Source organism: Ambystoma mexicanum, chromosome 3q, assembly GCF_040938575.1.
Source record: "Ambystoma mexicanum isolate Mex_15411 chromosome 3q, UKY_AmexF1_1, whole genome shotgun sequence".
In the NCBI taxonomy this organism is placed as follows: Eukaryota; Metazoa; Chordata; class Amphibia; order Caudata; family Ambystomatidae; genus Ambystoma; species Ambystoma mexicanum.
Window position 1 is genome coordinate 1,108,101,731 of NC_090926.1, and position 15,989 is coordinate 1,108,117,719.

General features: G+C 46.7%; 1 protein-coding gene across 2 annotated transcripts in view; it reads left to right on the forward strand.

The window, feature by feature from the left end:
- XAB2 (XPA binding protein 2) overlaps nucleotides 1–15,989 on the forward strand; it is a 711,598-nt gene that overhangs the window by 162,911 nt on the left and 532,698 nt on the right. For both annotated transcript variants that reach the window (XM_069603869.1, XM_069603870.1), the window contains exon 7: nucleotides 11,259–11,403. In XM_069603869.1, the coding sequence (XP_069459970.1) occupies nucleotides 11,259–11,403 (145 nt within the window). The remainder of the gene's footprint in view (nucleotides 1–11,258; nucleotides 11,404–15,989) is intronic.

A 15,989-nucleotide genomic window follows, 5' to 3' on the forward strand; every position in this document is an offset into this window, starting at 1 on the left:
ATATAAATAAATAAATAAATAAATATATGGGTATCACTCGTATATCATCATGAAATAAATTTGGGAACAGAGAGAAGACTTTCAGTTTATTGGACTTAGTCCGTCTATATTTCACTCTGAAGTCCAAGCAACTATTTTTGTTGAAGCGCCACCACAGCGGACTGAGTTACCTTTAGGCATGCTTCAGGGTAATGTTACTCCCCAATTTAATGAAGACATGATCAGGCAATTTATGAGCTTTGCAGCTGCATTTACTGGGTTATCAGCGACACAGCCCTCTGCTCATAAGCCTGCGTATACCTCAAATCCGATGAATTAGAATTATGTCTCCAGGTTGACAGCTATGGTGTGGAATTCATGTGGCCTGAGTAATTTTTTTTCATGGACCACACTCTGCGATGTAGGGTCACGCCCGGGGATTATCCTTCTTCAGGAGACCATGCATATGACACGGTTTGAAGTGAAGAGATATGATCTCTATTTTCAGGTTACTATTCGTGGATCTTTTGGGGCGCCCTTCTGGTGGCCTTGCGATACTGATCAAGAAGGCCACCAGGATAACCTCCAAACTGTTATTTTCTGATGACGCCCTCTTAGTGGTCGAATTGTGTCTCCCAGGTGGTAGCATGAAGGACCTACTTGTGATTTGCTTACATTGGAATAGATGGTCTACACCTTATTCCTCTGTGTGAGCAGTTGGATACGATTTTGGAAGAGGCAGTTATCCGAAATCCTGGTATGATAGTTATGGTAGGTCGGGATTTTAATTCCAGCTGTGTGATTGTGCCAGGAGTAGGGGCCCGGCAGGATAGATCCCCTGCGCCTGATTCCATATGCAATGGAAAGAAGTGGGTGGATTACTTTGTTTTGGGACATCCAATTTGTGCCTCCAAATAAGGATACTTATACTATACCTGGTCACGAGGGACCTCTAAATCTATGATTGATTATTTGTTGGTATCTACAGGGTTGCTCAGTCATGCAGAGGTAATGGGGATTTGCAATTTTGGGCTAGGTGACCACTTGGCGTTGAATTTGATACTGAATGTCCCGATAGCATGGTACTCATCTGTCCTCGCTTTGACTCTTATTGAAATTGATAATTACCTATCTCAGTGAGATGGGATAATACATCTTGTCATCAGCTAATTCAAAGCCTTAGGAGATTGTGAATAAACAGAAGGCTGCTAAGGGGGTTCGCACCCACCGGCATTGCTATCAGATGACTATTGTAAAATTAAGGATTGAAAAGAGAAAACAGTTATGACTTCTGTCCAAAGCAAATCATGAGGGGTCCACGTATAAGTATCTTAAGCATAAGATTACCCAGGTGTATAAAAATAACATGAACATTCTTAAATGTGAATTATCTCTTGCGGATAATCAACACATGATACGCCACTTACTAAATAATGATACTAAACATGTGTGGTCCATGCTTAGCACCATCACAGGGGCGGCAGAACCCTTAAAGGAATCTGACATTGATGCTGCAACTTGGAGGGAATATATGACAAATAAATTCTGTCTTCCCTTGGGTTTCGATCAAATGCCTAATATGAGGTTTGAGGAATTGATCTTGAAAAAATCACTGTGATTCTTTGAGGACATTAGTCGTGCGATATCGAAGATCAAAGGATCAAGGGCTGCAGGGCCTGATGGCCTTCCTCCCTGTGTAATTAAAGCGGACCCAACCTTGTAGGCCCACATATTAAAGAATAAATATGACTCTGTGTATCTTTTGGGCTCTATTCCCCCTTCCTGGAGTTCGGCTATTATCATACCGATTTATAAGAAAGGAAGGGTTGATGATCCAAAAAACTTTAGGCCCATCGCTCTGATGGATGCCTCAGCTATAATCTTTACATTATTGATCCTAGAATTGATACAGAAGCACATTACTCAAAATAATCTGCTGGCACTTTTTCAAGTGGGGTTTAGGAAAAACATAGGTGCCCCCTTAACGCAACTATCTTGGCCCACTTGTACGAACAAACCAAGCATTCCAACACCGGTCCAGTTTAAATGGCGCCCCTGGATCTCACGGCCGCTTTTGATACGTGATTAGATCTGTATTATGGGAGAAAATGTTACAGCTAGGTTTCCCAGTTCAGCTGGTCGCTATGGTTGCACTTCTCCATCACAATTCAAATGATAGAATACGGTTGTCTAAGGATGGGGCCATGGTCTTAAACAAGGTTGCAATTTGGCTGCTGTCCTGTTTAATTTATACTTAGCGGACATAGATTGTGATTGGAGTGATGTAGTCATTTATCCGGTCAAACTGGGAAGGCTGGAGATAAACTGGATTGCTTTTGCGGATGATTTGGTATTTATGGACCGTACCCCCTCTGGTTTACAGACTACATTGAACCGCTTTTCATGCTATGCCTCCAAACACAACCTTCAAGTCAATCCTTTATCATCGCCTTTGCAGATGGCAAAAGAAAAATATCTAGATTTACATGGCGTCTTCAAGGCACGGCCATTCCACAAACTGTTTGTATTCGCTATTTGGGTTATAAGCTCTCCAGTAGCTATTCTGTTGCTACTGGTAAGGTGTTGCTTAATGATACATTGAAGTCGTTTTCTACAAATATTGCACATTTTCAATGTTGCCTATTATCCAATATTATTTGCTCAAAGTGGAACCAATCATGTTATACGCCTTGGACATTTGTACTATGGACATGGAGGCATATTTGGATTTCATACACTTGCTTGAACGCGGGACGCGGCAATGATATTTGCAGTTGGGATTGATCCCTGTTATTACACTTCCAGTAATGATCAAGAGAAATAAAGTTGGATAAGCCCTGATTTGAGAAAGGCACCTTGCCGAAACACATGTAATCCATAGGGCAGATCAATTAAACTCCCTTATCACACAACAGCAATTGGACTTAGTCTCCAGCATAATTTTTTTCTGGCGCAGTAATAAGGTGTGACCACAGCAGCCTGGTTTCCTTTCATACAGAGAAGGTTGTGGAAGAAGGTATTGGGTTTGGCCTTTCTATTCCTAATGTCCTGATTTGTCATGAATTTGGTTTACTACCATTGTCTGCAAAATGGCAGTGGCGCATGCTTAACAACTACGCAAAAATGTTAGCTCCTCCGACTGCTTCACTATATGAAGATATAGCCGCTATGCTAACTGAGGGGCGTCCCCCTTTCATTGTGAAATTTAAAATCAAACTGGATGCAATTCTAGAGGTAATTTCCGTTTTTAAGGAAGATCTAGTTGCACGTCTTCCCTCCTGTAAAATAAAATGTCAACGCTATTATTGGTGTGTTATGTTGGCTAAAATAGCTACTAGTGAGGCTTACTATGAATATGCTAAATTTACGAGAAAATGGGGCGATCAACCTAGATATTTAAAGATCTCTCCATGCGCTAAGGCAAGAAAAAGATACATGAGATATAAACTCCTGACAAACGATAGAGTGCAATATTGGAACAATAATATGGTGAACATGACAACTGGTAGATGCCGCTTCTGTAGTCGTCTAAATGAAATGGAATCTCTGAAACATTTGATTATATATTGTGACTATTTCGAAAACCAGAGGGTGGTTACCTTTGGTCCTTATTTCTTTCCCTTGTCTTGGCTGTCTAGAGAAAGTCTATGGGAAAAGGTGTATGTGGGGAAACAGCCAAAAAATTGTCCTTAGACTAACAAAGTTGTTATATCATCGAGGAGAATCTCCTTCAAGAGAAACTGATGGAAAGTGTTGAGCTGGGTTTAAGTACCATAGAAGATTCTGGAGGGTGATTGGTCAAATGTCTTCTTATATTTATGAGTTTGTAAAAGGATATGAAACATGATTTTCATTTGTTGGAAATTCTGTTCTGTTATTTTAAAGAAATTATTTAATTTGACTGTTGTGTTTTAATATACTAGTTAGTGGGTGTGATGATGGTGCAGAGTTGTTTGCCCCTATATGTGAAAGGAATGGGGACATTTTATAGGTTGTAACGTATGACATATTGTGATGTATATATTTTTGTAAAGGTTTATTTAAACCAAATAATTTTTTTTAAAAAATCAACATGGGCCGGAGCGAGGGTCTCAATGTGGTCCTTGGTGGTTTTAGAGGAACAGGGATGAACCTGTTTTGGTGAGGCTTTCATAGATCGGACTTGTCTAGCGACCTCATCAGGGGAAATAAAGAGGAAAAGACGGGAAGGGGGGGCGGTTAAAGGAGGGTTAGCAGGCACAGACTGAGAGGGAATAGGAGGGGGAAACGCATTGCAGAGAGCCTGGGAGGCAAGAGGAGGGGTAGAGACTGCAGCAGGGTTGGCAAGCTCCTTGCAGATTTTAAAAAGTTTGGCCGAGTTATTTGATTCCGCAGAGACACATGCTTGAATGTGGACTCTCTTCTTGGTGCGGACAGAGAGTCGGTATTGCCTTTGGAGCAGGCAACAGGCCAGTTTATCGGAGGGTGAACAAGAAGCCCTCCATTTCCTCTCAGCCGCCCTACACTTATGTTTAAGTGTAGCTAGGTCGGAGTCATACCAGGAATTGCACTTGGCTTTGGACTTCAAGCGGATCCTCATGACAGGGGCAAGAGCATCAAGAGTATCAGAAATAGAAGAGTAGAGAAGGGACAAGGCTGTGTCCGGGTGTGAGTCGGCCAGAGGAGATGGGAGACGTGGGGGAAGGTGGCAGCGAAAGTCTCAAAAAACACACGCTTCATAGGCCAGATGTCCGAGAAGGTAGGTGACAGTGTTGGGGTGGGCTTGGCTTGGGGGGAGGAGAGTGAGAGGTGAGAGGAGAGAAGGTAGTAGTCACTGCAGGAGAGAGGAGAGGTCAAAGGAGATAGACATCAAGTGTGTGTCCTGCAGAGTGTGTCGGGCAACGGGGCAAGATAGAGAGGGAGAGGGAGAGGGTGAATTGAGGTGGATGTTGAGGTCACCAAGGAGGAGGAGTTGAGTGGTTGAGCCCAGGAGGGAGGAGGAGGAGAAGTCCGCCCACTCAGAGAGAAAAGTGATTTGATCAGGGGGCCGGTAGAGTGTAGCAACAGTAATAGAGTGGCTTGGAGAGATTGAGAACCTGCAGACAAGGCATTCGAAAGAGGTGTAAATCTGAGTGGGAATGATAGTGACAGGAATCCACTCAGGCAGGATCCGGGCTACGCCCCCTCCAGGCCGAGTGGATCTGGGTGCTGAGAGGATCTTGTAGCCATCAGGGAAAAGTGTGTCAAAGCTTGTGACAGACCTGGCCGTGAACCATGTTTCCGTAAGAGCAAGGACATCAAGGTCCAGTTCTTCAAGGAGGTGGCAGATGTCAGAGGAGTGTTTGACAGCAGAGCTAGAGTTGAGAGTGGCAAGATGAAGAAGGTTGCCGGCCTTAAAGCCCTTCCGTGGAGGGGTACAAATCAGAGGTACGCCCTGCGGAGTTGTGGAGGTAACCTGAAGATGGGCAGAGGAGGAAGTAAGAGTGGGCAGCCGGAGAGTATTTGTAGAACTCAGCCATTAACCCATCTGAACCCATTGGCTTTGGCAGTACGTGTTCCTTTACAGGTTTTAATTGTTGAACACTATTATTGCTGGGATAAAAGACTACCTACATCCCTCTGGGAGAATCTAACTGATTTTCTAAGTACAAAGTATGCTCTGATTGCATTGGTGATCGCAAATATGTGTAATTACTGACCTCAAATGGCATCACTCAATGTGCTGGATTATGTATAACATATGAATAATTTACTCACCTGCTGGGTCGTCCCTTTACCGAGCAGGAAATCCTTCAAGCAATAAGACATTGTCATCTGGGTAAGCCCCTTGGCCTGATGGGTTAATGGCTGAGTTCTACAAATACTCTGCGCCACGGTTGGCTCCACGTCTTCTAAACGTGTATCAGCAGGCACTGCAGAATGGCCATCTGCCAGAGTCCATGAGGGAGACAGTGGTGTTGAAACCTGGGAACCTGATTCATAAGCTTACTATGAAGTGGCTCAGGCTAGTTTTCGGGTGTATTGGTTTGGCAGGGGAGTGGACAGGTACCTTGTTAAGGTGGAGCGAGCTCTTGCTGCGCCCTCTCTACTTGAGCAGTTATATTGGCGGCTCCTGGTAGACTGTCTAGACCAAATAACATGGTGGAAGAGCATGGGTACATATTGAAGGGAGGGGAGAGGTGCTTTACTCCTGAATTACTAGTGTACCCTTGATGGGGGAGCTCAGTTACGTGCAGTGTATGCAGAGGATGGGAGTCTCCAGGTTTCGGGACCTGATCCCGCAAGCACAGTTTCTGTCGTTAGAATGCTAGAAGGGGAATGTTACATCTCTGGCAATTTTTATATATTTTCGGTTAAGGAATTCACTGAAGGGGTTGTTCCCGACCTTCCAGAACGAAACCTGACACAGCCTCCATACTAGATGGGATGATACTAGATGCTGACGGCACCTGGGAGGTGGTGCTCTACACTAGTGAGCTGGTGAAGGTCCGTGCAAAGGCATATCGAGAGAGGTGGGAAGTGGCATTAGGTGAAGTTGTAACTGAAGTGTGGTGGTATTGCTGTGCACAGGTTAAGAGAATTTCCCTTAATAGCAGCTACAAATTGATACATTTTAAATATATATACCAATTTTACTACATTTTAAATATATATACCAATTTTACTACACCCATGCAGTGTTACACAAGGTTTTTCCTGAAAACTCATATCACTGTTAGATGTGTAGCTGCTCCAGCAGACTCCCTCATGTTCCCTGGGGGTGCCCCACATTGTATCAATTTTGGGACGCAGTGTTTGAAGTGTTGAGTGATGTTGAGTGATGTCATAGGGGAGCAAGTGGAACTCACACCAGAGATGGCATTATTGCAGAATACCAAGCAGCTAACTAAATAAAAAAAAATAATAAATAGGCATTTATATAGCGCTACGAACCCTCAGGTATCTGAGCGCTGCTTATTATTACCCACGGTGTGTGGTGCTCATTTATCGACCTCGGAAGGATGAAAGGCTGAGTTTGGCCCTGCCGGGATTCAAACCTGCGTAAGCAGGCTCTGCACAGATGTCAAAGCGAGCACTTTACTCGCTTTGCCACTTGTCTGAACGTGAGCAGTGTTTGGCCAGGCTGTTGTTGCTCTTTGCAAAGAGGAGGGTGGCCATTGTGTGAGGGAGAGCTCAATGCCCTATGAAAGAACGTTGGAAAGATTATATCCTTTACTGGAAGGAGTTCGGAGACTGAATACGGAATGCTTGTTCATCCTTGTGTTGCGCCTAAGACATTTGGCATCCTTATAAACAATATTTACTTGCATAAGCACGTATGGCAGGGTTGGATACAGAAGAGGAGGGATCCTAACGATTGATATTGTTTATCAGAATGGTTTTCTGGGGGGGATGATTTTGATGCACACAAGGAGGGTGGAAATACTTGTATTTTGAATCGGAGGGGGACTAGCTGAACCACTGCTTGTTTTTATTTTTGTAATGTTTTGTGTTTAAAATAATAAAGTTTAAAAAAAAAACAAAAAAAAACTGTCCTAACAAGCGTATTTGGTGGTTGGTACATGACTTCATGGCCGGTCATTAAAAAAGTTGATCATGTTTGGAAGACCAGATCTATATCTGGTGAAGTTAAAGGGGAGGTTCACTCAAAATGCTATTGTCTCAAAAGATGGGCCATAATAAAAAATATATATAAAAAAATATTTTTAATGAAAGTTCCTATGTAAAATTTTGAGCAAATGAGGCTCAAAGTTTTGACATGGGAGCATCCATTTTGTGAAATGATCAGCCTCCTCTGTTCATGTTAAGCTCTTCTCTGCTGGCACTAATCATGCAAAATCCCCCTACTGGGAGCTTTTGCTTACTGCTGCCAGAGAGCAGAGCTTAACATGGAGAGGAGGCTGCCACAGTGTTTACAATTACAAGGATTTATTGTCCTCCATGATCCTCTAAGGAACTTTTTGCTGTTGCCAAGGAGCTTATCTCTCCGGCCCAATCCCCCGCTGTGGTCTCTCGTTCTCAATCTCAATGTGATCTCATAGCTTCCATCTTTCAAAATAAAATGTGCACAATTAGAGAAAACATTTGGGCTGAGAGAAGCACTAACTCAAGTTCGTCTATCCTCTGAACTACCTGGCTATTAAATGCTCTAGCACGTTCTCTTTTGCCACCATTTCAGAAAGCCTTGTCGCAGACGGGCGCCTCAAATTCAAATCTGCTTCACCAATGGATCCTATTCCTCTGCATATCCTGTAGGATCCAGTGTTCAACTTGGTCCCATTACTTACTGAGGTGCTCCAATACTCAGGCAGTACTGGATTTATTGCCCCTTCCTAAAGCATGCAGTGGTCTCCCCGTTGCTTAAGAAGCCTCACTTAGATACTGAGTTGGCGGAAAATTAGTGTCCAACCTCTCCTTCATGCTATGTACAAATTGTTGGAATCAATTGTCACTCTTCAACTCGACCTTTTTTGAGGCTAATGACATCCTTCATCCATTCCAGGCAGGTTTCCGTCCTAGGATGGGTACTGAATCAGTGATGAGTGCTTTCCACAACGACATTGCATTGGCAACAGACAGCAGAGAGACGAGTGCTCTCATCTTACTCAACCACTGCTGCAGTGTCTTGCAGATGCTGGTATCTCAGGCCTGCCTCTGAAATGGTTCTCCTCTTTCCTCTCTGGGCGTACCCAAGTGGTGTCCCTCCCCCCTTTCACTTCTCTCATGGTGGTTGATTTTAGAGTCCCTCAGGGATCAGCACTCTCCCCTTTGCTTTTCAACTTATATATGGCTGCCTTGGCTTGGCTCATTGCCAGCTTTGGGGTGCATTTTTTTATGTATGCGGACGATACACACATTTTATTTCATCTCAATGCCCCGACTGATAGCTCCCCGGCACTTTTGAGAGACTGCCTCTCTGCCGTTTGCCAGTGGATGTATGAAAACTGGCTGAAACTGAACGGGGATAAGTCAGAAATACTTGTCATCCCACAGTCCACCATTGGTTGGATTCCCGATTACTGGCCTCCCTGTCTTGGCCTCTGCCCCCAACCTTTTTATTTATTTATTTATATGTTTGTAAAGCGCTGAAAGCCTGCGGGCATCAGAGCGCTGACAAGGAGACAGGACAACGAGTAGTGAAAAACAGGACACAGTGTGTATTGACAGATTTCCTCGTGAACGATTTGACCTGTTTCACAGAGTTAATTGAAAAGTAATGTTTTCAATTTTTTCCGGAAGAGAGTGTAGTTGGACTCGAGCTTCAGTGAGGTAGGAAGTTCGTTCCATTTTTTTATGCTTAGAGTCGGAAAGGCTTTACCGAGTCCGTGCTGCTTTTTTGTTGTGGTGGTTTGCAGTTGGCCTGTATTAGAGGATCTGAGCAGCCTTGTCGGCGCATACCACTTGAAATGTTTCTTGAGGTAAGCTGGTGCATTGCTCCTACTAACTTATTGAAAAGCCTTGGCATTAATATCATGTCATCTGGTTCCAGAGAGGTACAAGTCTCTGCGGTTTGCCGTTGCGGCTTTGGAAAACCTAGGGGTTTGAAGAAGGTGTTTCAAATTCTTCCCAGCAATGCTAGAAGTAAAATCGTTACTGCCGCCATCATGCACGCCTTTGACTACTGCAATGGCATATAGTTGGGTCAACCAGCGGCTCTTCTCCTGCGACTCCAAATCCTCCAGAATGCGGCAGCTAGGCTGGCCCTTGATGTCCCTAGACTAGCCCATTCTTGGGACCTCCTGCGCCGCCTTCACTGGCTCCCTGTGAAGTCTCGAGTGGAGTTTAAAATTCTCTGTATGGTCCACCTGGCCATTCACACCACGTTTCTCCAGTCAAGTTTGGTTCTCTATCAACCTAAGAGAGACCTTCGCTCGGCAGGCCAGCTCTTGCTGACTGTTCCCTGCTTTTGTCACTCCCGGATGGGAGGTAAATCTTTCTCAGTGATGGCACCAAGGTTGTGGAATGCACTCCCGTTGCACGTCAGGAACACTCGGGCACTATCCACATTTCATAGGCAGCTAAAACATGTCTGTTATGAGCCTCTTTTTTACTCCTCTCTCTCTGGCAGTGTGCGGCCTTCAGCGCCTTGATGCCTTCGGGTCTTTGTTGCACTTTATAAATTGCTATACAATACAATGCAATTGCCGTTTTCTGTGCTCCCCAAGCCCAGGGTAGCCCAGAAAATGTAAAATGAAAGGCACAGCAATCATAAATACTTTTCCAGCTGGCGGCAGAGTTTTCATAATTGGTGTGACTTTTCTAGTTTCCTGAGTACGGAAACTGAAAACTAAAGTCGCTGCAATTATGAATACTCTGCCGGCGGCCGTTGAAGTATTCATAATTGTCTGGACTTTCTTTTTAATTCTCCCGGGCTCACCCAGGCTCGGGAGAGCCCGAAAGACTTAAATGCAAAGTACCAGCAATTATAAATACAGCGATGTTGTATTTATAATTGCAGTCACTTTTGTTTTAAGTCTCCCGGGCTACCCCGATACGGGGGAACCCGGGGAGACTTGAAACGAAAGGCACAGGGAACATAAATACAACAACGTTGTATTTGTAATAGCTGCTACTTTCGCATTAGGTCTCCCTGGCTCCCCTTGCTCGTGGGACCCCGGGAGACTTGAAACTAAAGGCACGGCGATCAGAAATACTTTATTTTATAATTGCTGCTACATTTTTTTTAAGTCTGCCAGGCTCCCCTGACACGTGGGAGCCCCGGACACTGAAAAAGAAAGCCACGGCAATCATAAATACAACACTGTTGCATGTATAATTACCTGGATTTTCGTTTGGAGTTTCCCGGGCTTCCCCAGATCAAGGGAGCCCGGGAAAGAGGTAAAACAAAGAAGCACTCTCCAGCAGGGCAGGAAGGAGCCTGACAGCATTCTCTGCTCTCTGGCTGTAATAAGCAAAAGCTACTAGTAGGTGGCTTTTTCTTCATTATTGCAGCAAGAGCAGAGCTCAACACAAGCACAGGAGGCTCATTCATTACACAAAATGGATGCCTCCTAGTGCTTGTCATTTTTGACTTTAAGCCCCATTTGCTCAGAATTGTACATAGGAACTTTCTTTAAAAAATATATTTTATATATATACTTCGTTTGTTATGGCCCAACTTTTGAGACCGTAACATTTTTGAGTGAACTTCTCCTTTAAAGATTGTACACTGGAGAACAACGTCCAGTCATTTTGAGAGACAAACCACAGTTACTGTGAGTATCATATTTCATAATTTTGTGAGTCTGCAACTTTGATGAGTAAAGCTAACCATGCTCTTTCCCACATGTCTCTTTCAGGCCCGGGATGTGTACGAGGAAGCAGTACAAACTGTTATGACAGTGAGGGATTTCACACAGGTGTTTGACAGCTTTGCCCAATTTGAGGAGAGCATGATTGCAGCTAAGATGGAAACAAACACAGACCTGGGAAAGGAAGACGACGGTTAGTTCTCCTATGGGGCCTTTCTTCCCAACAACGTGCAATTTGCATTCCACTCTGGAAAGGCTGATGATGTGGTATTTCTTGCATTCCATGATCTGGACTAGGAGTCTTGCTGTTAGGTCAACATTCCTCGCTGTGGCACTGGAATTATTGCTCTGTGCCTTTTTGCTTTTGTTACTGGCTTCCCAAACTTGGTCCTTATTTATTCCTAATCCACCGTCTCACCCAGGGATGCAACTTTGTTTTGTGGCACCTAAGAGACCTTAAACCTTCCCAAAGGTATCCCTTATTTTCCATGCCCAAGTAAGCTTGTCCTGTTGGCTGCTGTTAGGGAGATATATTGTTTGTGCTTCATCCCCTCTCTTAGTGAGACCCCGAGCACTTTTTGCTGGGCTTCTGTACTTTTTTCTTTCAATCTTTAATGAGTGGAGCCTTTTTCCACTCATTCATTCTTGTGCACTCTGTCTTTTGGAACTCTATTCTTTGTAATCTGCATGTACTATGCAGTCTGTCTGCTCCATAGCTCTTAAAGGCATTTGTGTTGTTACTACTGCAGCACACAGCTCCTTATGGGCAGTGTTGCTGGGGACCCTTAAGGTCCTCCTTTTAACATTCTTTTTCTATATCCTGGAGTAACTACAGTTCTCAAGGACAGAGAGATACTTTGTATCTCTCCCACAACTCTATAGTCAGCCAGATTGGCACACACCACCTTCAGTGGAGTGGCAAAGGGATACCTATTATTCCCCTTCTCTATGCTACTGTGACTTTTTCGTCACATAGACAATCTCCTAGTTATGGCTGGTGGCAGTAGACGTGTTCTACGGACTATTGTGTAGTTTTTATACCCGCAGGGTATGTCCATAGCCTCGGTAGTGCACAATAGGGGCACCCAACTACCAACTTGGGGCCCTCCCTTCTTTTTTCTCCATTACTAGCATGGTTGTACTTTGTTAGCCTATTTTCTACCATTTTGTCTCAGGAGGATAGCACAGGGGCAACATGCTTGCCTTGGAAGCAAGGTGACGCAGAGCAACACAGGTTCGATCCCCGGGTTTGCGCTTAGAAACCTCTGGGTATTAAGCATGTTATAAATAACCTATCCTATCATATCATTGTGGGAGGGGGAGGTCACCCTTGGGTAAGCCAGTGTAGGCTCCAGTGTGCCTGCGCAGGCAGGGAGAAGTCTTCCACCCCCCCTGTCGTTTATCTGCCAGAGTGCCTGACTAGGACCAGCTCCCACAGGGGGTCTGGCTGTCCTCATTGGACAGCCAATCACCCCTTTCTGTAAAATGCTGAGAGAGATTGCAGATGAGTGTGTGCTGGCACTGTGTAAAAGGCCAGGTTTCATGAGTAAAAAGTAAGTCGACCACTGGAAGCTGAAGCAACCGAAGTAGAAAACGACCACAGACACCTGCAGACCCTTTAAAACACTGTGAAGCTGAGGATCCAAGATGGCCGCCGGCGAGAGCAGTCGCACATAATCGGCGCTCCGCCGGGGCCGCCAATCTAAAGCACTACCCACAGCAGCAGCGGCCGGCTTCGCGCCCCCCCCGCACCTCCCCACGGACTGCTGAAGGCCTCCCCGCCCTTCTCCCCCGGGGGGTGCTGGAGCGCCGATCGAGCGGACGCGCGAAGAAGGAAGCGAGGAGAAGCGCGGCCGCCCCCTCCCCCACCGGGGTCGAGTGGGACCGGCTCTCCCGCGCGGGGATCGACGAGCACTGCAAAGCTACGCAGGGAAGCGGCCCGCGACACTACGATCGCGGAGGCAGAGCGGGGCCTCGCTCCGGGGGCCCCAGGAGAAGCGCGGCCGCCCCCTCCCCCACTGGGGTCGAGTGGGACCGGCTCTCCCGCGCGGGGATCGACGCGCAGGGCAAAGCGACGCAGGGAAGCGGCCCGCGGCGCTACAGTCGCGGAGGCAGAGCGGGGCCTCGCCCCGGGGGCCCCCGGGAGGGAGAAGCGGCATCAAGGAGATCGGGGCGGACCGCTGGAGAGGAGGAGCGGGGGCAGCCCTGAACAGAAGCCGGAAAAATAGAGGTGAGCCTGCCCGGGGAGGGGGGCACAAATTAACCTCCCATCCGCCCTCACATGGACTGGGCTTCCACCGGGGCCCATAGAAGGGATCTTGCACAACAAAGGCCCACCAAGGCCTAGGCAGACAGAAGGACTTGCCCACTAAGGGCTTGTACGACCGACCACCCACAAAGCCCGACCCAAGAGGGCACGGCAACCGGGGAGGGGGCCTAGGGAGGGGAAAACCCGAGAAGCAACCACAATCAGCCACTAGAGAATCCTCCGACAGGCCGACGTGGGAAGGAGCAGTCTCCACTCCAAGCCAGGGTTCCCCCCCCCCCCCACCCACAACAGCACAATAGGGGAACAGAACCGGAGGGGGACACGACGACGCAACGCCCCCCCCACAGGCACCCCAACGAAGCACAATACAATGTCAAGAGCAAAAGGTAAGGGGAACCCCACCCCACAGACACCCCAAACGTCGAAACAAGGTGCAGATATACTTCAACTGTGGTCAACAGAAGGGTTAACGCAATCAAGGGGGAGAACTCAGGGAGAACCGATGGGAGAAGCAGAGGCTAACTCCCAGAGTCAACAACCACTGACCAAGGGAGACATGCAAAGCTGGCTCATGAACCTGCAGGAAAATCTCATGTCAACAGTCCAAGAGCAGTTTACGACCATGAAGGATGAACTAAAACAAGTGGTGCAAGACATGAGAATAGACATAAATAACCTCGAGGAGAGAACCGACGTGGTGGAGAAAGCAGTACAAGGTCTTGAAGAAGACACGAGACAGATTAGCGAGACACAAGAACAATTGGTGACGCTCACACATAACATGGAACTACAATGTGAAGATCTGGAGAACCGCTCAAGACGCTCCAACATCAGAATCAAGAACATGGCGGAGACAGTACTAGACAAAGATCTGAAATTGGCGGTAAAGGAAGTGTTTAGAGACATTCTGGGGGTACAAGAAACAGAAGACATTGGAGTCGACAGAGTCCATAGGGTTGGACCAATAAGAACGGGGGCCCCAGGGGAAAGACCACGCGATGTCCTAGTGGCCCTCTCCTCTTACCCGCAGAAAGAACAGATACTCAGAAGGGCCAGGGAAATGGAACATATCAAAATGAATGGGCAAGACATCCAACTGTACCAGGATCTGGCTCTGATTACCCTTCAAAAAAGAAGAGCAATGGCCCCATTGGTGAAAGTGCTTACGGAAAAACAAATCCGCTACAAATGGACGTTCCCATTCGGACTCCTATTTTCATGGGAAGGGAAACAGAGGAGGGTGACAACATTGGAAGAAGGCCTAAGCACCTTGGGGCTACCGGAAGGGGAGACGGAGCGGGGGGAAGCTGCTAAAAGGAGTGAGCGCACGAAAAGGCTTATGGGCTGGGAAACAACCAAACAGAAGAAGGCAATGACGGGGAGGGAGACGAGGAGGAAAATACCTTGAAGATCTCAATAAAAGTATATCTGAGGGAACGGATTCGGGTATGGAGACACCGGAACCGGGTGGGGGGGGCGCGGATGCTGCGTCGAACGGACAATACACTGAAGGCGGTCTGGCGGAGTCCAGGCGGCTTGGAACTCGGTAAAGTCCAATGGAACAATGGGGTTTAGGAATCCCCACCACATACCCCCTGAGAGAGGGGAGGGCAGGGAGCGAAGGGCGCAACGCCCTAGCGTCAATAGGAACCCTTGCCCCACTCGGGGGACAGTTTTTGTTGGGGTTTAAAGTTAATGGTTGGGGGGAGAGGGAGTTCAAGGAAGGGGGAAAAGTCGGAGAGCTCTGATTAATGAATCATACATCACAGGCGCACCGAAGCAACGGCACTTGAACAATACAACATGGGGATGATACGCCTTGTTTCATACAATATTAGGGGGATGAACCACCCAACGAAAAGAGCGAAACTGGAGCAACAGTTCAAAAGGGGGAAGGCCGACATCCTACTCCTTCAAGAAACCCATATCAGAACAAGGGACAAACAGAAAACAAGGATAAAAGGCTACAAAATATGGGCACAAGCGACGGCAAAGGAAAAAAAGGCAGGGGTCCTGATCGCGGCGAAGGAAGGGAAAGATTTCAAACTTCTGGACATAACAGTTGATAAAGAAGGCAGATACGCTTTCGCCAATGCAGAAATCGAGGGATCTCTCGTCACACTAGCCTCGATATACGCACCAAATCAGGGGCAGGATGGCTTCCTCAGGGACACTCTGTCAAAACTGGAGGTCTTCGCGAGGGGGGATGTGATCCTGGGAGGGGACCTTAACATGACGTGGAACCCACAATTAGATAGGAGTACAGGTAAAACACAAGGCCAGGGGGCACCTACAAAGCGCCTGCGACAACAAATGGACCAATTGGCCCTGAATGATGTATGGAGGGAGAGAAAAGGCGAACAAAGGGGCTACACCCACTTCTCACATGTCCATAACACCATGTCCAGGATTGACTACTTCTGGGTGTCAGTGGGCCTGCTGGGAAAAATACAAGATGTAGACAAGGGAGCAATAGCCCTCTCAGACCATGCCCCCCTTTGGCTAGACGT